At 43.9% G+C, this 21,439-nt stretch overlaps 1 protein-coding gene across 3 annotated transcripts in view; it reads left to right on the forward strand.

Moving 5' to 3' along the window:
- PDGFD (platelet derived growth factor D) overlaps window positions 1–21,439 on the forward strand; it is a 211,417-nt gene that overhangs the window by 135,880 nt on the left and 54,098 nt on the right. For 2 of the 3 annotated variants that reach the window (XM_006729211.3, XM_081799580.1), the window contains exons 2-3: window positions 4,802–4,988; window positions 7,922–8,102. In XM_006729211.3, coding sequence (XP_006729274.1) covers window positions 4,802–4,988; window positions 7,922–8,102 — 368 coding nt within the window. Of the gene's footprint in view, window positions 1–4,783; window positions 4,989–7,921; window positions 8,103–21,439 lie in introns of all 3 variants that reach the window. The other variant, XM_006729210.3, reaches the window with a different exon arrangement.

Below are 21,439 nucleotides of genomic sequence, written 5' to 3' on the forward strand. Positions count from 1 at the left end.
GGTCCTGTATGGAAAGAGTTTATCCTCTAAAGGAAACATGCAAAGTGCTTGGAGTAATGCCTGGCACAAAAATGAGCTCTAGCCAAGGGATTGCTGGTACTCATATTTGTGTATGTGTGTATTTTGGCAGGATTTTGATTTTTGAGGGAAAATAAATCACAAAACTTGAGAAAAAAAAATTATTTTTTTCCTTCAGGTTAGTAGAGTTCAATACAGTTTTGTCTTACCTAAACTATGTAAGAAGGAAAGCCTCCCACTCCACCCCCACTTTCTTAAAAATACAATAGGCATTTTGGGGCGCCCGGGTGGCTCAGTCGTTAAGCGTCTGCCTTCGGCTCAGGTCATGATCTCAGGGTCTTGGGATCAAGTCCCGCATCAGGCTCCCTGCTCCGCGGGGAGCCTGCTTCTCCCTCTGCCTCTGCCTCCCACTCGTGCTCTTTCTCTCTCTCTCTCACTCTCTTTCTCTCTCTTTCTCAAATAAATACATAAAATCTATCTATCTGTATAAAATAGGCATTTAATGTATAACCCGAGTTAGTACTTTGAAGACAGTCTAGCCTTTAATGATGTTCTAGTGAAAAAGAAGTCCCTTTCTTGCAGAAGAACTCTGTACACCGTGTCATGGACTTGGCCACGGCCAAGTTCTGTGGTCTTTGCTCGGTGCGTTGTCCCTTGGTCTTGCTCTGCATTGGACAGTCCTGACCCCTGAGTTTTTGCACCTGCCCCTTTCCTGGGCGGTTGGTGTAGACCCACCCTGCTGTGAGTCCCTGTTCCTGATTTCCCTGGGCATGTGTGCCAGAGCCCAAGTCCTGGGAGGGCTGCGTTCCCAAGGCTCCTCTTCGCCCTCCCGACCCTCGCCACACCTCTGCTGTTGTCCTGGCGCAGGTCTAGGTCCTGTCCCCAGAAGCCTGCTGAGGTTTGCCGTGGAATTCCTTCTCACCACATCAAAACTCAGCTCCTGGGGTTGCAGCGTCACCACATGGGGCTCAGGCCTTGGGATCAGCTGGTGGCTGCTACCTCTGACTCAGCCCTTTGCATTCCTTTCTTTAACTGCAAGTTCTGCTCGGTTTATTCCCCTGATGTGGCCTCACTGTTCCCCACCCTTCTAGGTCAGAACCTAGGAGATGTTCCCCCAGCAGGTGCTCTTCCCCATTCATCTTCTTCAGCCCCCCAAGCCTTGGCCCTTTGCAGAGCCCTCCTGTGTCCACTTCTTTCGAGTGCAGGTGCTTCTGCCTGGCTCTCAGCAGTGTCTGTCACTTACCTTTAAAGCTGCAGGTCCCGGGCGCCTGGGTGGCTCAGTTGGTTGAGCGACTGCCTTCGGCTCAGGTCATGATCCTGGAGTCCCGGGACCGAGTCCCGCATTGGGCTCCCTGCTCAGCGGGGAGTCTGCTTCTCCCTCTGACCCTACCCCCTCTCATGTGCTCTCTCTCATTCTCTCTCTCTCAAATAAATAAATAAAATCTTTAAAAAAAAAAAAAAAGCTGCAGGTCCCCCCACCTGCCCCGTGTCCCACTTGGGCCCGCTTGGGCTCTGCTCCGATCCGGTGTTTTGCAGATGTCTTCGCAGAATCCCGTGTACCCGCCTTGTATTCACGGTAGCCTCAAACAGCCAGGGCCTTACACCCAGCGGTTCCCGTTCCTCGTGCGTGGGTTACGAACGCATGCGAGGTGTGCGGTGGCTGTGTTTCTCAGGTCCACAGACACAGGGACTGTTCTTGAAGCATTCTGAAATTAGAGCCAAACGTAACATAGCATCTGGAATCTCAAAAACACACAACCGCTGAATAGTACCGCCAGAGGAGACCAGATGGAAAACAAGCCGCTCAGACTCCTTATTTGATAAATGAGCAATGTGAACACCTCAGATGCATATTTTTAAATGTTATATAATGTTATATATTTAGATTTACGGGTACCTTCTATTCATGGCAAGTGGTTATCTAGTTGCTATTTACATTGATACAAAGTTTTATTTTATAATACATTTGCTTTTGATTAAAAATACTAATTTAGAGGGGCTCTTGGGTGGCTCAGTCAGTTAAGCATCTGACTCCTGATTTCAGCTCTTGATTTCTTGATCTCGGGGTCCTGAGATCGTGCCCCACCTCGGGCTCTGCTCATCAGGGAGTCTGCTTGGGATTCTGTCTCTCCCTCTCCTTCTGTCCCTCCCTGCCACTCACTTGCGCGTGCACACATGCTCTATCTCTCTAAAAAAAATTTAATTTAGAGAAATATTAAGCAAATAATAGTACTCAGAAATATGGCACCAATTGTAAAGGTAAAACTTTTACCTTTGAAAACACTGCAAAACATTATGTTTACAGTCTGCACTTAATAAATGATTATTGATTGGCTGATCGTTCACATCTCTCTTCCTAGCAAACAGCCCTCACTCGTTTCCTATAAGCCCCCTATGACCAAATGAGCAGACGGGTAATTCTCACGGCTCCACTTTCAGCATAAGGTCCGGGGAAGAGAGGAGGGAAGGGTCAGCCGGGAGACGTTGTCTGTTGGCACCCGGGAGGCCGTGCGTGGCTGAGCTCGATGGAGGTGGCCACAGACCCAGAGCTGTCACTCATGTCCTGGTTTCCAGAGAAGAGCTCCTGTCAGCCCCCTGTGATCCTCCAGCACTCTCTCCCACGCAGAATCGAACTGGGCAAGCGCAACACGTTGAACACTGAACAAGTAAAAACTATATATATATATAGTAATTCCTGTCCGCACAAGAACATTTGTGAAAGGGAGAGAAGCTTTTGCATGTCACTTTCTTCCCTCTTCCTTCCTCTGTTATTTGGGACACTTTGCCAGCCACCCTGGGCAACCCCACCTTCCGGTGGTTTCCACCAGCAATTTAAGCCTCCCTGACCAGGCTCGCTGAATTAGAGGGCCTCAAAATAAACTCTCTGCGGGAGAATGCAAATAGGCTGTGGCAGGAGGCCCATTAATGGCAGGGTCTGAACAGCCAAAATCTAAAATGCGAAGAGCTCTGGATATTGGGAAAGATAAAACAACAGACCTACCCAGAGTGAGGTCAGAGTTCACAGGGGAAGGGCACAGCGCCTTCGAGACTACACTTCAGACACCAGCTGCAGATTGGGAGGGGGTACCAGTCAACCCATACTTCTTACCAACTGGCTGTAGATTTGGGGTTTCCCACAAACCCATCGGGTTTGATAATTTGCAAGGCCGACTTAACAGAACTCAAGAAAGCACTATCGTTACAATTACAGTTTTACTGTTAAGTTTGTGCAGAGTACAAATCAGGACCAGCCAGATGAAGAGACACCTGGGATGAGGTCTGGGAGGATCCCAAGCATGAAGCTTTCACGTCCTCAGGACGTGTCACCTCCTAGCACATTCGTGTTTACACCGCGGCCAGAAAGTTGACCCAAGCCTCTGGGACCAGAGTTTCTATCGGGCTTTCATTCTGCAGGTGTGACTGAGAGGATCACTGACAGTACGACTAGACCCAGTCCCCAGTGCCCCTTTCCTCCAGGGAGATTGGGAGGTCAGGCTGATGTCAGGGCTCCAAGCTCTAACCCTCTGACCACGGGGTTGGTCTTACTCTATCGCCAGCCACTGTCCTGAAACTGTTTAGGGGCCCACAAACCCACGTTGGTTGGCTAATCACCTCATTAGTGTAAACTCAGGTGTGGTCCCCAGGGCCCATCATGAATAACAAAGACCCTTCAGTAACCTGGGAAATTCTAAGGGGATAGCCTTCCCTGCTAGGAACCCAGGACAAAGACCAGACAAGTTCTTTATGATACAACACACAGAAAATAGAATATAGAAAATAGAAATATTAAGGGTGCCTGGGTGGCCCAGTCGTCTGCCTTCGGCTCTGGTCGTGATCCCAGGGTCCTGGGATCAAGCCCCACGTCCGGCTCCCTGCTCAGCTTGGAGTCAGTTTCTCCTCCTCCCTCTACCTCTCCCCCTTCTCATGCTCCCTCTCTAATAAATAAACAACAACAAAAAGAATCGGGCCTTTAAGTCACCAAAAATGAAGGCAAAGAAATAATCATTTTTATGATGGAGAAACCACTGGGAAATGTTGTTTGAATTACAAATAAGTGGTCACTAAGCACCGTGAGATTCTTTTTTTTTTTTTTAAAGATTTTATTTATTTGAGAGAGAGAATGAGAGAGAGAGAGTACATGAGAGGGACGAGGGTCAGAGGGAGAAGCAGACCCCCTGCTGAGCAGGGAGCCCGATGGGGGACTCGATCCCGGGACTCCAGGATCATGACCTGAGCCGAAGGCAGTCGCCCAACCGACTGAGCCACCCAGGCGCCCCGCACCGTGAGATTCTTTTGTGTGTTTTGTTCACACTTGCAACGATATTTATTGAGTCCGACCTGTGCTCATCACTGAAGCCATGCCGTCACGCTGTCAGGGTAAAGAGAAAAAGAAAAAAAAAATTTTTTTTTATATTACATGGAAGGAGGAACTATTTGAAATTATTTACTTATTTTCATATTGATCTGAATGAACCCGAGTTCTGAGATAACTGTTCATTTTCCTTGTCACAAATTATGTTAAAGGAGCTCTCCAAGTACAAAATATTTTGCAGGTAGTGTGGGTCTGCAGCAGCCGGGGAGGTGGGGGGGTCACAGAAGGAATGTGGATGTTACTTGTTTAACCGGAAGGCTGCTGTTTGGCCTTCTGCTGTTAGACAAAAATCAGGAGACGTGCTTTAACATGTGATGTTTTTAAACTGTTCTTTGTTTGCTTTCTTGTAATTGGAGCAACATACTAATTTCTACCAGTTGTGACTACTAACAGAGAGCAATCACCTCACAGACTTGTACCGGAGAGACGAGACCATCCAGGTGACAGGACACGGCCACGTGCAGAGTCCTCGCTTCCCCAACAGCTACCCCAGGAACCTGCTCCTGACATGGCGGCTCCAGTCCTGGGAGAAAACCAGGATACAGCTCACCTTCGACCACCAGTTTGGCTTGGAGGAAGCCGAAAATGATATCTGTAGGTAAGTGGGGAGAATCCCTTTCAGGGGCACACTTCCAAGGTGAAGAAGAGATGGATTTAAGGCATCACACCAGACTTACCTTGGGGGAGGCCCCAAGGACCTACCCGAGGTGTGTCGTCCCCCTCCTTTTCCCAGAAAGCGTTTGCGTCTGTCCTGGCGGATGGAACACACTGGAGTGCCGACGGCCTCTGCAGAGGGTCTGCTTACCTGGTGCCTCTCCCGGAAATGCAGGCCCACAACTGCCAGAGAAGGGGGCCCCCGGAGGCCCCGCTCCGGCCAGGCCCCGAGCAGCCTTTGTGAGCAGGTAGATGCATCCAGGGTCGCACGTCACCTGTAGACACGTCGGTGGCTCTGGTGCAAGCCTGCGCCCAGCTCCCCTCTGCCCAGCTCCGGGAACTCAGCCAGGCAGCCGTCCCTGGTGCATAGTCCTGATCGCCCCCCGTGCGCTGGGAGGGGGTGATGGTGAGGCCCGGGTCCCGGCCGTACCCTGAAACCTCAGGCCTCTCATCTGTCAGCCCCAGGCTCTGGGAGCCCCGCACGGTCTGTTTCCTGTCCGTCCTGGGTCAGAGGTCGACAAAAACCGTGCCTGAGAATCTTCTCCCTTCCAAGCGTATTTATCAGAGAAAGTCCTGGTTGTTCCTTGAATGGTCTGCGCCCAGCATCATATTCACCTAATTAGCACGCACGAGGCTGGTGAGGGTTTTGATTCCTTCCTGCACCTCACCGCATGCACTCCTTCTCCGTTGCCGACGCCCTGCCCAACGGCAAAATCCTTTTGGCAGCATTATTTCCCTTTGGCTCGGAAAAAGAGGGTGCCTCAAATCTGGCTGTCCTTTGTTGCATGTTTATTATGCTGACAGCTTTTCTTATGTGGCTGTTGTTTTCAAGAATAACAGCAGTGACGATTACTTTCTAGGACCACAGAGGGTAATGTATGCCAGAAATCAGAGACAAATACAGGCAGAAGAGCCCGTTAATATTTACAAAGAGAACAAACTCCAGCAGATCTCGTGTCTTTTCAACCTTGAAAGGGAGAACTCATTTTCTGTGCTGGAAAAAAAGATGGTGGGAGACTTTTTTTTTTTTTTGGAGACTGTAGGAGGTGATGATGACCCAGACGGGAAGGCAGGTCTCTGCTGCTGAGCTGGGATTTTGTTCCTGGTAGGGAAGTAGCTCTTTCAGCACCCAGGCCTTGAAAATAGAAGACGCTAGAGTGGTTTCCTTTCAGGGCCCTTCATCAAAATCCAGTTGCTTCTCCAAATTTACGGAGGCAGGTAGAGAAGTATGATGTGGGAAAGGGGAGAGGAAGGTGGGAAGGAGACACATCAGAGCCTCAGACCCTCCCGAAGAATTAAAGTGATGCTCTCTTGACTTCATCCAGAGTAAAAATTACACTGATGTTGTGTTTTCAAAAAAAAAAAAAAAAAAAGTGAAAGTGACCTATGGTGTTATTAACAAAGTTTCAAGTATACTCATGCTTTGTGCAGTAACTATGATTTATACATACTGTGTATAAAATGACATGCAATTGATTTCCTACCATCTGTTCCAAAGCCTCCTTGATGTTTACACTGTAATATTTTATTGCTTGAATAATGATTCTTTGTGAGTGCTTTTCACCTTCCAAGCACCATAAAAACATTAAGTAATTAATTTACACAACACCCAGGAGATATCCAGCTAGTAAGTTTGTATAAACCTTTTATTTTGCTCATAAGGAAACTGAGGCAAAGGAATTAAGGGACTCGTAAGTCACTTCAGCGAAACGTAGTCATGATACGGATATTGGATAAGTTGGGTGGGTGATAAGTTGGGTAAGTGGGTGATAAGTTCACCCACTCCTGAGATTACCCTGCCCAATTCGGTAAGAGCTCTGTGGTGGGTTTCCTTCACATTCACCTGTGATGTTTCTCACGCTGATTCCTTTTGGCAGTCGCGACAGAAAATCCACGGTGTGTTGAGCTTGCAGCCGCTCCTCACCCTAAGCGTTCATCCTCTGCATTGTGACCTTAGCATCCCGTGTCTTTGGGGAGAGGTAGAGACTGATGCCCAGAACTGAAGGTCAGGTAGTTCAGCTCACCAAGTAGACTGTCCCAAGATTTGGGGTGTCTGAAAATAAGGGAGATGATCCCTAGAAGATGTACACTGTCACTGAAGATGTTCTACTGCGTGATGGAAAGGTTATATGGAACATTCAGAGAGGGACTGTCCCCTGTCCTTAACCTTGGCATTCCGTGTTTCTCTGCCCAAAGTCAGAACTGAAACTGTGGTCTTCAGCATATCCACATACTGGTTTAAGCGTCCCAGATACTTCCAGTAATGGTTAAAGTCATAATGCTTTTTACTACGAAAACTGTCCTATTTTATGATATGATCCTTCCAAAAGACAGTTTCCAAAAAGAGAAAATATTGATTTATTTTATTGTACCATGTATTTTCTATAATGGGATGATGTAATGTGATGCTGATTCCATATGCTATGTAGATACAGGCCTTTCTTAAGGAAGCACTGCATGTGGTGAGTTAATTCAAAGTGGGAATTTGTTTGAAAAACTTTATATAGTAAATATTTGGACATATAATTAGAGCTATATCTCCAAAAATAGGACCATAGATGACAATAGATTATAGTTACTAGTTCTCCTAGGAGACCCTTACGAGCCATATGCTCAGAAGGTGGCCCATTTTGATTACTGATGATTTGGGAATACTCATGGCTAAACGTGCACAAGGTTCGTTCAGATTATTGAAGTTTGAACTTGAAAAACTTAATCCAAAAAACTAGGTTTCCTTTCAAAATTTCAGTGGGCTTTAATTCTCATTTTAGTAGGTCATGAGAAGTCACATATGTTAGTTTTAATTTCTGAGTAGAAGTATGAATTTCAAAGTCTCCTGTAATCAAAATACATTTATTTATGTCAAATTGAAACTAGGTATGATTTTGTGGAAGTTGAAGATGTATCTGAAACCAGTACCATAATTAGAGGACGGTGGTGTGGACACAAGGAGGTTCCTCCAAGGATAACATCAAGAACAAACCAAATTAAAATAACATTCAAGTCTGATGACTACTTTGTGGCTAAACCTGGATTCAAGATTTATTATTCTTTTGTGGTAAGTAGCCTAAACCACCCTGTGATTAAAAGCAGACACTGGTTTCATGAAGTATGGAGATATTTTCTGTGATTAAATCCAGTGGAGTGAGGGTGAACTTTATTAATTCTCGGTGGTATGCTGTGTTCCTACCCTACAGCCAACACGGTAAAGCTTTCTTCCGTAAGGAACACCATTGTGGATCGATTAAGTCAACCCTTGGGTCCACACCTTTTGAAAGGAAGCATGGTAATTAGAAAAAGTAAAATAGTTGATAGTAAAGCAGTATTACCTTTGATTCAGCTAAAATAGGATAAATGTACAGCCAAAAAAAAAAAGGTAGTTGAGAGTTGACCATCTCTGGTTCAAAAAGTTGTCTATGTAATTCCAACCCCAGAGAAGAGTCTGAATGATTTTAGTTTAAATTCTGATCCAGACTGGGGAAGGGTCTATGTTATGATCATAGAGCCTCAGAGGTAACAAGCCTCTTGAAGATCGTAAAGCCTCAGTCCGGACCCCAGAGTTGCATTCTATTTGCTGCACTCGTGCTCATGTGTGATCTCACCTCTCCTACAACACACCAGCCACCATCCCCAACTCTAAGTGGTTCTGACTGGGGGAAATTGCTCAGCCTCTTATTGAGTCAAAATCTACATCGTCGTTAATTCCGGTCACACGCCGTCAGGTGTCTGCTTTACTCACGCAGTCATTAATAAGACACTAGAAAGTTCCTGCTCGTTGTCAAACGCTCCGATAGGTGTCGTGGCTACAAAGGTGGGCAGGACAGACAGGGTCCTTGAACCCCTGGAGTTTATGATCTGGTGGGGATGACAATCAGTCACAAAGCCATGGGGAGTGAGAACAATGAATAATGAGTTAAGCTCCGGGAGACACTGGGATAATTTTACCTATTTGCTGTCTTAGATATCCATGAGTCCTGCATGTTCATAGCATGATGCCTTTTGTTTTCCCACGAACACATTTTATTCCCATTCAACTTGACTCTGGCCCTTTTCAAAGTATGGATATCAAAATAGAACACAGCGCTATGAATGGAGTCGATCTGTGTTTTTGCTCCCCTCTTATGTTAAATTTTGAATGGAAAAAAACCTTGCTTTTTATAGCTGATGTGGGTGGTTGTTTTTTGTTTTGTTTTGTTTTTTACATTACAGTGAGTTATTAAATACTAAGTGAATTCTACATCAGAATAAATGAAAAAATAGCATGAGGTGACACTGATTCCAGTTTTAATTTGAAAATAATCCATCAAGCAAGATTTACATTATTGCAAACACACAGTGCTGCTCAGCATTAGAATTGAAGTGTGACCCTTTGATTTCTACATTTCTTTCTTTTATGTGTCCAGCGGTGCATCTCTTCTCTGCTGTTCATGGACAAAGCAGGCTTGGCATGTTGAAATGATGATGGATAGGCTTAGTGAAGGACCTTTTTTCCCTTAAAATGCCAAGCACTATTCCTGCTAATGGATATACTTTTTGTAGAACTTTGGTTACAACTACATCAAATGGTCCGTAAGTCAGTTAGAAATACCCTAACTCTAATACAGTGTCTCTAAGGCAAAATAATTCCTTTTTTGGTTTTTTGGTAGAAAAGACAGTACAGGTATGGATTTAGGGAAGAATGAATTCTCCTGTTGGAGGTGTTTGGGGTTATGGTGTAGGCTCCTCACTCATTTACTAGCCAGTGGTAAGTGGCCTATTGAACAGCCTCTGTAGTCAGCATGGAAACTGGTGTCCTTCCCCGCTCTTACTCATTCACCTCCACCAGGACACTCAGTTGTGGGTTTTAGGAATGACGATAATGATCACTTCTTTGCGTATTTCCCTGCTGACCTCTTGGTCTGCATTCACTGAGAATAGCTCCGGGCTCCTTTTCTGCTCCTAAAAGCTTCTGGCACTAAATGTGACCACCTAGAGCCAAAATGCTTTGGTGGCTGAATCCCCAGAGGTAGAGTGAGTGTACCCTTCAGGTGTGTATAGACTGTAGATCTCTGTGGCTTTTGATAAAACTTCCATTTGATTCTTGGTCAACAAGGATAGAAGATCACTATGGCTGAAGCAGTGTATTGGGAAGATCATTTTATTTGTGTTTAAGTTGTACTTGCAGAGACTTCAAAGCAGTGTTTATAACAGACTCTACAGAGACTGGGCTTAAAGCCTAAAGTTGGCCAACTATAAGCTAATATGGAGACAGGGGGATTAAAAATGGCAAACCCTCTTTAAGTGTTATCTAAATTATTATTTTTACAATGTTACGCTGACCCAGAAAACTTCTTCTAAGGATTTTGCAAACCCTACCTTCAGGCATGGTAAGTTCCAGGGACGTTTGAGCCTGAGAGTAGTTCCTGAGGAGTCAGAGTTCGCTGGGAAGATGGCACATAGCCATCTCGATAGATCATGACCACCTCCCTTCTCTTCTCTTCCTTTTCACATCTCTGCTTCCCATGGAACATCTTTCTTCCTCATACCTCAGTGACCCTCCGGGTGTACAGGGACGTTCTCTGGGGCTGTAAGTAACAGGTGCCCAGGACCACAAGAGCCCTGTGCACTGGAATCAAATCTACATGGTCTCAGCTCATATGTTTGGAATACCAAGTCCAGTGTTCATCTTTAGTCAGTTTGTCATTCCAGCAAAGTGTGGGAGACTAATGGTTAACATCAGGATCACTTATTTTTCGTTAAGAATGGTTCATGTATTACAATTGTGTTTGATAAGCTTGGAATTTGACCTTCCACCTTTTTCTACAGCACCTGTCACAGTCTCTTTCAGAGAAGGCTGTGTGGCCTCATGGGACCAGTTTTGCTGTAAAGCTCCCTTTGGGTTGAATAAGGTTTCCCTACTTACTAATGGTCTGATATTAAACAAGTTTCTTACCCTTTGCTTTTACATCTGTAAAAGGAGGATAATAATTGGAGTTGGTGTGTGGTTTTTAGATGATAACACATACTTAGTGGTCAATAAATAATGGCGTTAATGATCCTACATTTACCATCACTAATTGTGTACATATCTGTCTCTTCAGATTAATGGTATCAAAAAAAGTTCAACTGAGTAAATTTTACAGATTTTGTTGGCTTTATTCAATGATTCACTCATCACGTAGTGTCCAATCTAGCAGACAGGAAGGGGCTCGGAGGAGGTGTGCAAACAGAAAGACTTTTATGGCAGAAGGCAGCAGGAATAAGGAAGTTATACTAGGCAAAAAACTGAGTTCATTACTGCAAGGTTACTTTTCCTTGGAAGATAGCAGGGGTCTATCAGGCAGATTGTATAACTAGTGTTGATCAGGAGATTCCTGACTGACTGGTTTAAGATTCCGTTTCTGGGAAAGCCAACACTATAATTAAGTCTCAGTTTGGTAACATGGAGCTTAGCATAAGTGACTCCATTTTAAGCCTGTTGTCTTATTTTCAACAATGGTAATGAACTATTCAAGGGTAGGACAACTGTATTCCTGTGGGTATTCTACACATGCCTTCTACATGGCTAGCTAGTGTATTTGATGAGTTGACTCTATCCTGATAAAATATGATTCAATAGAACTGCCTAATTTCATTTTTTGCAGTCCTCCTCAGCGTTCTTTCCTTAACTTTTACTCTACTGAGAATAGGTAAACTTCAGAGGGCACAATTATCTTCAAATACTTGTTAACAAGATGTGATTGTCTAAATAAATGAGGCTCTCCCACCTCAAATCCAGTTTGTTGGGGAATGAATGGATGGGTTGTCAGGAATCTGTTTTTGAAGACCATTAAGTAGGTTATTGGAAATGTATCCAAATACAAGGCTCCCAGTGGATGCTTTTCAGAGAAGTCAACAACCATGGGTATGAATTTCAGGTCTACGGCTCACTGCAGTTTCTTCATCCATAAAATAATGGTAATACTGCCAGACATTAAGTAGTTGCAGGCATTAGATTAGAGAACTTTTGTAAACTGCCTAGAACTTATTAATTACTTAAATATCTACTATTCTTATTATCATTGGTATTATTATTAACATATCAGGTGACAAGTGAACTCCTCAGTCCTATACAAACAGCCCTAGTGTCAGTGAGGAGTATGCACATATATATATACACATCTAACCATAATCCCTTCCTCCCAACCAAGGTAGAAACATCTTATAGTACATTGTAACAAACATGAGAACTTTTGTTTGTGTGTGTGCACGTGTTTAATGTAAGGTACATTTTTTAAAATTCAAAAACAAAAACATTAAGTCATTCTAAAGCTATTCAAAAACTTTGTTTTTTATTAACAAATTGTAGGTTATTTCATAACTTGAAATTTGCTAGTACCTCTTATAAACAATTAAAAAGCAATTTTATCAGACCAGTTGCATAACTATGTATCTCTGTAGTTTGAATTAATTTTAAGTGGTGAAGTTACGATTTCCATTGATATTGAAACTCTGGATGAATCATGGTTTTAGAAGAAGGAAAGGGAGAAGGGAAAGAAGAAGAGGAGGAAGAGAAGAAAAAGGAGGAATAAAACGAAGGAGTTGAATAAGATAGGATTCTCAATTCCAACAACTTTTGCAGATTCTAATTTTTTTCAACTAAAACTTACCAGTTGGTTGAGCAGAAACAAACTAATGGTGTGGGCAATTCATCCTTATTCCCCGAAGCTGAATTCTCAGACAAAGCTGGAGAGTGAAGAACCCCATTCACTTTCTTTGTAAAATGTGTGGAAAGTCTTAATTTGCACAGTCAGATAAAAAAATTGTTGGATATTCTGAACATGTATTGGAACTCTGGCCACACAGTCAGACTGTGTATATAGAGCCAAGGACGGTCAAGGTCAGGGTGGTGATCACACAGTAGCTGTCTCCATCAGTTTTTTCCTTATAAATATACCCTACTGGAGGCTTGGGAGCTATATAGACTCTGATGTTGTTCGCTAAGTGCCTACGGAGAGCTGGGCCTGGCTCAGTGCAGCTCCCTGGAGACACAGCAGTGAAAAACACAGGCAGAGTCTCTGCCCTTGGGATCTTGCATGATAGTGGAAGGTACAGACAATAAACACATAAGTAAATAGGGAAGTGAGTACATATTTACAAACTATTTGAAGTTCAGTAAAAGCAGGAAAGAAGGTGAGTGAGTACTGTGATGGGCAGTGATGAGGACAGGAGCCCAGTCCAGCTGGAGTGTCAAGGAAGATCCATGGATGTGAAGTTTGCACTGAGACCTGGAAGATGGGCAGGAAACACACATGAGAAGCCATGAGCAAAAGGAACAGCAAATCCTAAGACCCTGAAACAGGAAAGAGAAGACCTTTCCCTTGACAGTAATAATTCTCTTGGTGCCTTGGGATTCAGGCTGCTGGGAGGGAAGACAGCACCTAACTCGTCTCAGCCAAGATGAGAAAGGAGATTCCATGTCTTCATCTCAGCCCCATCCTACTTTGCCTCTCAAGGGTTCCAGCACTTAGACAGTCAGCTAAGTGCAGATATGAAGAAAGTCTCAGCAAGGCTTCAAACAAAGTGTGGGTCAGAGAGAAGACCAGGGGCACAGTCAGGGCCAAACAGGAGGGGAGCGGGGACGCCTGGGTGGCTCAGTTGGTTAAGCATCAGACTCTTGATTTCGGCTCGGCTCATGATTTGAGGGTCGTGGGATCATTGGGCTCTGTGCTCAGTGGGGAATCTGCTTGAGATTCTCTCCTTCTCCCTCCGTCCCTCCCCCCAACATGTGCAAGGGGGCTCGCTCTCTCTCAAATAAATAAATCTTAAACAAACAGGAGGGGAGCTGAGCAGGAGGGACAGATGCATGCTCTGAAAGCCCTAGGCAAGTGTCCTTGCAGTGGGCTGCCAGGTTGGGAAGCCTAGTAGTTGCTTCAGTGGATGTGGGTTGAAGCGCACAGTCTTACGGACAGAGTCTCATTGTTGCGCCATCTTGTAGGCGCGGGTAGATAAATGCTCTTATTTGAAATTTTACAAACGTCCTAAAATTTCACTAATTACGTTGAACATTTTGAAGTGAATTCATTATTTTAATCAGATTGCTTTCCTAAAACCTGAGCACATAATGAAAACTTTAATAGAATTCACAAGAGACTGAGGAGCAAAATTTAGTAGAATCTCGGAGCAAAGGATAATCTCTCAAGGGGTATGGTGAGGTCCAGAAACAAATTGTGGGTGAAGGGAATAAAGGAGAAGTTGAGCTGGGGAGCAGTTGGGGGTGGGGAGCAGAAGAGGAGCAGGTAAATTAAAAAAAAAAAAGATTAAGGGAATAGGAGGAGACGAAAAAGTGAGGTGGAATGCACTCCCATGATACTGTCTGGCCCTCCTGAATTCTGCATTTTTGCTGTCATACATTGGCCTCAGTGCATTATTCAGCAGGCTTTTCACTGAGCATCTTCTATGTGCCGTGCACTAGGCCACATCTGGATTGAGAGTAGGGAAGAAAACAGACAAAGTCCCTGCCCTCCTAGAAACTGATAATTTGGCACAGATGAGGAGGAGGAGGATAATAGCATCCACCCACTTGGGTTACCGTGATGATTGAACCTGTGAGGTGTTTAATGCAGGCCCTGCCATGCTGTAAGTAATCAGTCTGCTACTGAACCATGCACTGCATGAAGACTGGTTTCAAGAAGAATATAGAACAGAGTTGCAACATCTTCGAGATCTAGTGCCGAGGCCAACCTTCTTATTTTACAAATGAGGCAATGAACACAGGCTATGTAGCTTGACAAATGAGACAGTAAACCCAGAGCGGTTATGAGTTTGCCTGTGGTCACAGAGCTCACACATAGATGCTATCCATGAGATACAAAAGCTGTGGACCCCCAGGGAAAAGGAAATCTATCTAAAATCATGCATAAAATCTCAGGGAACCCCCCACCTCTCATCCACGATGTCCTTTGGGTCCATAGATGCAGCTCCAAGCCCCACACATACTGTCGGTGGGCGTTATCTGACTCTGGGAATGTTTTCTTCCACGTTGACTTGTCATTTCCAACGGTGTCTGAAATACTACTTTACCACTGTAATTCGTTTTGCTCGTGACCCCCATGTGCTCATCACATGAGCAGATGACTTCACGTGTGCTGAGTAAACGCATCTCCAGCTTTGAGAGGGAGTTGAATGACACTTGGACAGTCCAGCATCCTGTTGATCTAGGGTGTGATTATGTGGCCACACTGTGAGTAAACTTTCGTCCTTGAGACCCGGAAAGTTGTAGTGACTCTAAATGACTGTGCCTCTTACAGACCTATAACTTTCTCTCTATAACTGTGCTCTTCGATGCCCTAATATTTTGGTAGCTGGAGAAAAAAGAGAAAAATGAAGGAAAAAGCTATTCAACTATATTAGAAAAGGCTTGCATATTTAAGATGTGCCTAAAACAGAGCCCTATTTCTTTCTTAAAAAGCTATGAAGCAAACCTCAGTAAAAAATATTTCGACCTAATGTTCACTAATAAATAAATAAGAACTTAATGTGGATAATAAGAAAATGATAGTCCTGTGCTGGAGAAAGGCACACGATTATAAACCATTGGGCTTCGCAGTGAAGAAATGTGTGTGGGACATTGGGGGGCACACAGAAAGGAGGGGCAGTTGGAACTGGAGTTTATATTCCATCTTGACAGAAAGAACAATACATTTTCAGAGAAGTGACAAGACAAAGGAAAGGGACCTTGAGTTTGCAGGGTAGCAAACTGTGGGAAGGTAAATATGGGGGGGGGCTAATGGAAGCTAAGGGCCAGTTAGTCAGGTTTGTTCCGTAGGTTTCTCTGGTGCCTCCAGGCTGGTAAGGGTCTAGAGTTGTCTCTGGTGATTCACTTCTGCCCTTTCTGGTAGAGAGGGGAGTGGGGAGCCCTTTACAAATTTATATTCTGCTTCTAGGCAGATAGCGGAGGGCAGAAGTTGTGTCTCTTCTTCTCAGTTGCCCTCAGCTCAAAATACTCTTTATGCCAAAGTGACATATCTTGGGGTCACATATTCTGTCCCCCACCATTGGACTGAGACAGGGAATCACCCCAGGAAAAGGGAATTGCCTAAATAAAGGCACAAAGGTGAAAAAACGGGGGCATTTCAGAATATCCTGATGAGTTCTCTCAAAACGTTGGGCTTACAATTGCTAACCACTTACTATGCTTCCTTTATTCTAGCCAGTAGAAAAGAGAGACAAGAAGCCAAAAAAATCACCAAAGCAGCAGCTTTATTCATGGTGTTCTAAGAAATGCCAAAGCCCAAGACTCTCTTGTAAAACTAGAGAACTTGTCGGGGACCCAAAGCCAGAGGGAGGGGCGTGTGCTACCCCTGCGATGCAGATTCACACCCAGGGCTTCTTTCGAGGAGTCTGGGGTCCAGAGAAGAGACTGGGGTACACTTACATGCCCCTCCCCCTGCACGGAAGATCGTAGGTCTGGTCCCAGTAGTCACAAACAGGCAGGACAGCCGGTAAGGACAGCAGACTCCAAGCGCACCAGTGCGCAGCAGATGGGCCAGGAAATAGAGGGGAGCTGAGACCCTCCTGATGGTTGGAGTCAAATGCAGGCAGCCCAAGAGAGAAATGGGGAAAGGGGATGTGGTGGAGGAAGCATAGGAGGATAGAAGAAGTGATAAAGGGAAGGCATTTGTGATGAAGGAGACCAAAAATGTTTGTGGATGACTCCGTATCTGTGAACTGAGGCAGGAATACAGACAGAAGTGTTTCCCCTCCAGAAGAGCAAACAGAGAGCAGTGTGCTCCGTGAAGGGTCCAAGCCCACACTGATTTATGCTTGTGTTTTTCAATCATCTTTGGTGACAGTCCTTGGGAACTCAATCCCACCCAGCTCTGGTTCTAAGGAGAGCTGGTTGACCTGCTCCCTCTCTGTAGAGATCAGCCACTTTGGGAAGTTGAAGGTCCCGAGAACTTCAGGGCAATGCGAGTCTCCTCTCTCAGCTAAACAAAGGAATTAGAAATTAATCATATAGACAGGACTCATCTCGTCTTGAAAATACCTGCCCTTAATGTCCCCTTTATCAGTGAGAATGTGACCCATTAAGGCCGATCTCCATTCAACATTGCTTCTGTCACCTGTGAAAATATTGAGCTACAGATTCCAAGTGACTCTTTCCTTATTTTGCAATTGAAAATTGGAGGCAGGCAGGCAAAAAAAAAAAAATCAAAAAGAGATTAAAAAGGCATGGAGCCACCTCTGGAAGAGAGAGATATATGAATAAATAAGTAATCATTGCTTCTTGGCTGGGTCCTGCTGATCCCTTCCTGATTAATCTCTCTACCTCCTGTCTCCCTTACCTTCAGTCTGTCCAGAACATAACTGCCTGCTAAAGGAGAGCTGGGACCAAATCACTTTCCAGCTGAAACTTGTGAATGACTTCCAATTTCCTATGAACCTATGTCCAAACATCTCACTCCAGTACTGAGAGCCTTCCTTGTTCTTATCCCAAGCTAACATTCTAGCTTGGGAGAAAGAGAAAACATTCTCTTTTCCCTATACATTCTTCATTCCAGACAAAACAGCACTATTCCCTGATGACCCAACTACCTCAGGATTTTCTGCCTCTCATCCCTGCTATTTTATTTTCATTTCTATATCTATACCTGTCCTCAAAAATCCAAGCCCTCTCCGGTCAAAGCATATTCAATGTCAAAACTACTACCTGTCCTTAGCTCATTTCCCTCCACTGCCTCCTCCCAGCTTGTTGGTCTTTATCAACATTACAGTTTTTCAAAGAAAAAATAATGAACACATATCCCAGATACTTTGGGAAATATATAGAATAGTAATAAAGAAAAAAGAAAAAAAAAACCACCAGTAGTTGGGTGCAAATATAACCTCTGTGAATATTTTGATGTCTTTCTTTCCAGTCTTTTTTTAATTCATAAAAACCTTTGTACACATCTCACTGTCTCTCCTTGAGGGTAGGGAGTGGCTTGTTCCAGAAGGTCTGTCACAGGGTATTGTTCTAAGTAGGTCTCAAGATGTTTAACTGAGCTGAACCAACACGTATTCATTGAGCTCCTATGATGCATCTCATAGTTTGGAGTAAAAACAATAAGAAACAATCCCCAGAGATGCACAAAGAGAAGATGTACTAACAGCCCATTGCCTGTTTTTTTCCAGACTTAAGACCTGAGAGATTTGCAGTCATACCAACATACCAGTGGGCCTTAGCTGTTTTGGTCCAGGACTCACTGGGCATTGGAGGGCTGGACGTGAGGATGGAAGAGTGGGGGCCATTGTTGGGGTCAGAGATCAGGGGGACTGTGGCGTGGAAGCCGGTATTCTGATTGTGAAGTCTGTCTTTTCAGCCTCACGGAGCATATAATTGCATCAGTAGCAGCCTGACCTCAGCCGTTCTTAACCTCGACTGTGTAACTGGGACATCGTAGCAGACATGGTTCGGGTCCTCTTTCTCATGAAGAAAATCTGCAGCCTGGAAGACTCAGGGCTTCTTACAATGGAAAAGTGGTCTTTGGGGTCCTGATATTCTGTCACTCTCAGGGTCTTCCCCAAGGCCTCCAGAGCTTTCCAGGTTTTTAAGACACTCCAGAGCCATTCCTTTGGTTTTTTGAGGCTTTCTGTACAGGACAGAGGATATATGAATCAGAAACACTCAAGTTCACATCTGTGAATTATCCGTGAGACCTAGGATGCACATTTAGACTGCCCAAGCGGCTGTTTCTTCATGTGCAAAATGGGAAGGCTCCACCTGTATCATAAAGCTGCCCAAGGATTACCTGTAGGGTGTCTGGGTTGGATGTACAGTTTGTGTACAACAGATGGACCTATTACTAAAAATATCTCTGGAGGGTTATAATGAAATTAAGTGGTCCAAGGTTAAGAGGTCTTGTGTCTGCACTGCTGTAATGGGATACCATAGCCTGGATGACTTAAAAGTTGTTTTTCACAGTCTTGGAGGCTAGGAAGTCCAAGTTCAAGGCAAATTTGGTGTCTGTTGAGGGCCCACTTCCTGGTTCATAGTTGGCTGTCTTTTTGCTATAACCTCACATGGCAGGAGAGGTAAGAGCTCTCTGGAGCCTCTTTGATAAGGCACCAACCACATTTGTGACTGAATCACCTCCCACAGGCCCCAGTACCATCACACTGGGGGTTAGGTTGCAAGATACGAATTTGGGGGACACCGCAACAGTGAGTGTACAGCATGTTAAACCAGACGAACGCTGGGGAGACCATCGGCCTGACAGGTCAGCCCTAGGAGCAGTTATGTAGTGTGATTCCGGTGCCTAGCTGGAAACTGCGTACACCCTGAGTCAGATTTGGGACAGTAAGCCAAAAACCCTTAATGGCTCTTCTTCATTAGGCTATCTTAGATCCACACCTTCGTCCCTTTTGAAATGTTCATGAAAATATCTTGAAATATACCTTCAATATAAAAATTCTAATTTTAGTAGTATATTTGGATTTGAAAAGTCCTGATGTCACTGCTGTGACATCACCTAATTCTACAAAACAGTGTGCAGATAGCCCCTAAAATATTCCTTTGGCTCAAAGATAGGCCACAAGTACTCAGTGGGATCTTCTGGCAACATTTCGGGGGGAAGAATGCTAAATGCTAAATGCTGAAATGCTAAAACTGGCTATTTTTACAAGGAGAAAAGGACCTTGAACCACCTAGTGTTTTAATCTCTACAATAAATATCTCTAGAACAGACAAGAAAGAAATATGAATTTGTAATACAGACTTACTTCATTTAGCCCTAAGGATAACCTGGATAGGAAAGTTTTTTTTTTTAATTGTTACAAAATATTTATAAATGCAAAGTCTTAACCAAAAAATCATTTCTGAAGGAAAAACACAGTTATAAAGGCAGAGCTCTAAATTCACATTTCAGGCTAGTGCCTAATTTTTTATTTAATTAGTTACAAAAAACAACTGTAAACGATCCATTTTCTTCTGTGCCTTTTGTAAGAGCCTCCCTTGTGTAACAAAAATATATGCTATCATCAATATGAAAATAAAATGGTTATTTCAAAAGCCCACTTGTAGGCAGAATGACAAAGATTTTGTTTTTTGTGTCCCCAGTTTCCTTTTGAAATCATCTACAACCCTGATTCCCACTCATCTCACCTCGGCCTAAAAGGTTCTTTCCTCACAGATCAAAACCACTAGCAGATCTCTCATGTAGGCCAGGCTTAAATTACTTCTCTGATTAATTCAATCACTCATTTATTCTACATGCATTCTTGTGGATCTCCATCTCTATGTCAGGGTTCAGGCTGGGTCCTGGGGATTCAAATAAGGTGGGAAACCTGCCCTCAAGACAGTCAGGTTAAGCAGACATGATGTGATAAGCAATGACTGAAATGAAAAAGAAGAGGCTGTGGGAGGGGAGAACAGAGAAAGTAACTATGTCTTTGGAAAGAGAAGGTGGTCAGGATATGAGTCACAGAAGGAGCAGTAACAGACCCAAGGAAGAGGGGGGAATCCTTCAGTCCACGCCAAAGGATCAAAATGAGTCACTGACTGATATCAGCTTAAAGCCTTACCCATCCCAAGTTACTTGCATTTAAAAGTGATAAATCCTAAAGCTAAAAGGAAGAAAATCAACCTAAGGCATTTTAGACTTAAACACGTAGAGCATAATTTAGACAGCATGAAGCGTCCCAGTTCGAAGAAAATGACTCTTAATCAAGTGTTTGCATTAGAACCACCTAAAGATTTTTTTTTTTTAAATATAGGTGCTCAGAACTTTCCCCGACTTACTGAATCAGAATCTCAGGGAAAGGGTGTGCAAAACGCTTATTTATCAAAGCTCCTCAGCTGATCCTGATGTGCTGCCCCATTAAGAACTATTTCCTTTGATAAGAATGCTTAATCTAGAAGCCAAGCTTCAGAATCCACACTCTTCTCTGACGATGCCATCCCTAAGTCCGCGTTTGCTGCTCCTTTCACAACTTTCATAGCACTGAGTTCACCAGAGCTGTTTTACAACACTTATGTTGTGTGTGGACATTTCATGTCATCACGGGACTAGGAACACTTCAAAGACAATGACAAGCCTTCATTAAATTGTGTCTGTTATCCTGCATCACTTATTGGAGGGGCACGTGTTAGTGAATGTTCCTAAATGAATTAATGTTCAGTAAGTTCCTGGAACACACTCTGAACACTTACTATGTGCCTAGCACATAGTAGGATGAAATGAGATAAGATATGGGAAAGCACTTTGTAAAATGTAAATGCACCACGTCGTTTTGAGATATTGTAACAAACTACTGAGTGTGCTTCTTAATTCCATTAAGTAGCTCCATAGGCTATAGTGTTCTGTCATTGAATTCCACACTTCGCACCAATGTCAATATATTTAAGCCCCATAAAAAGAGACCTCTTGATTAATTAGTTTTCTTAATTCCACACTA

The sequence above is a fragment of the Leptonychotes weddellii genome, chromosome 11 (assembly GCF_054177405.1).
Source record: "Leptonychotes weddellii isolate Sample4059 chromosome 11, ASM5417740v2, whole genome shotgun sequence".
In the NCBI taxonomy this organism is placed as follows: domain Eukaryota; kingdom Metazoa; phylum Chordata; class Mammalia; order Carnivora; family Phocidae; genus Leptonychotes; species Leptonychotes weddellii.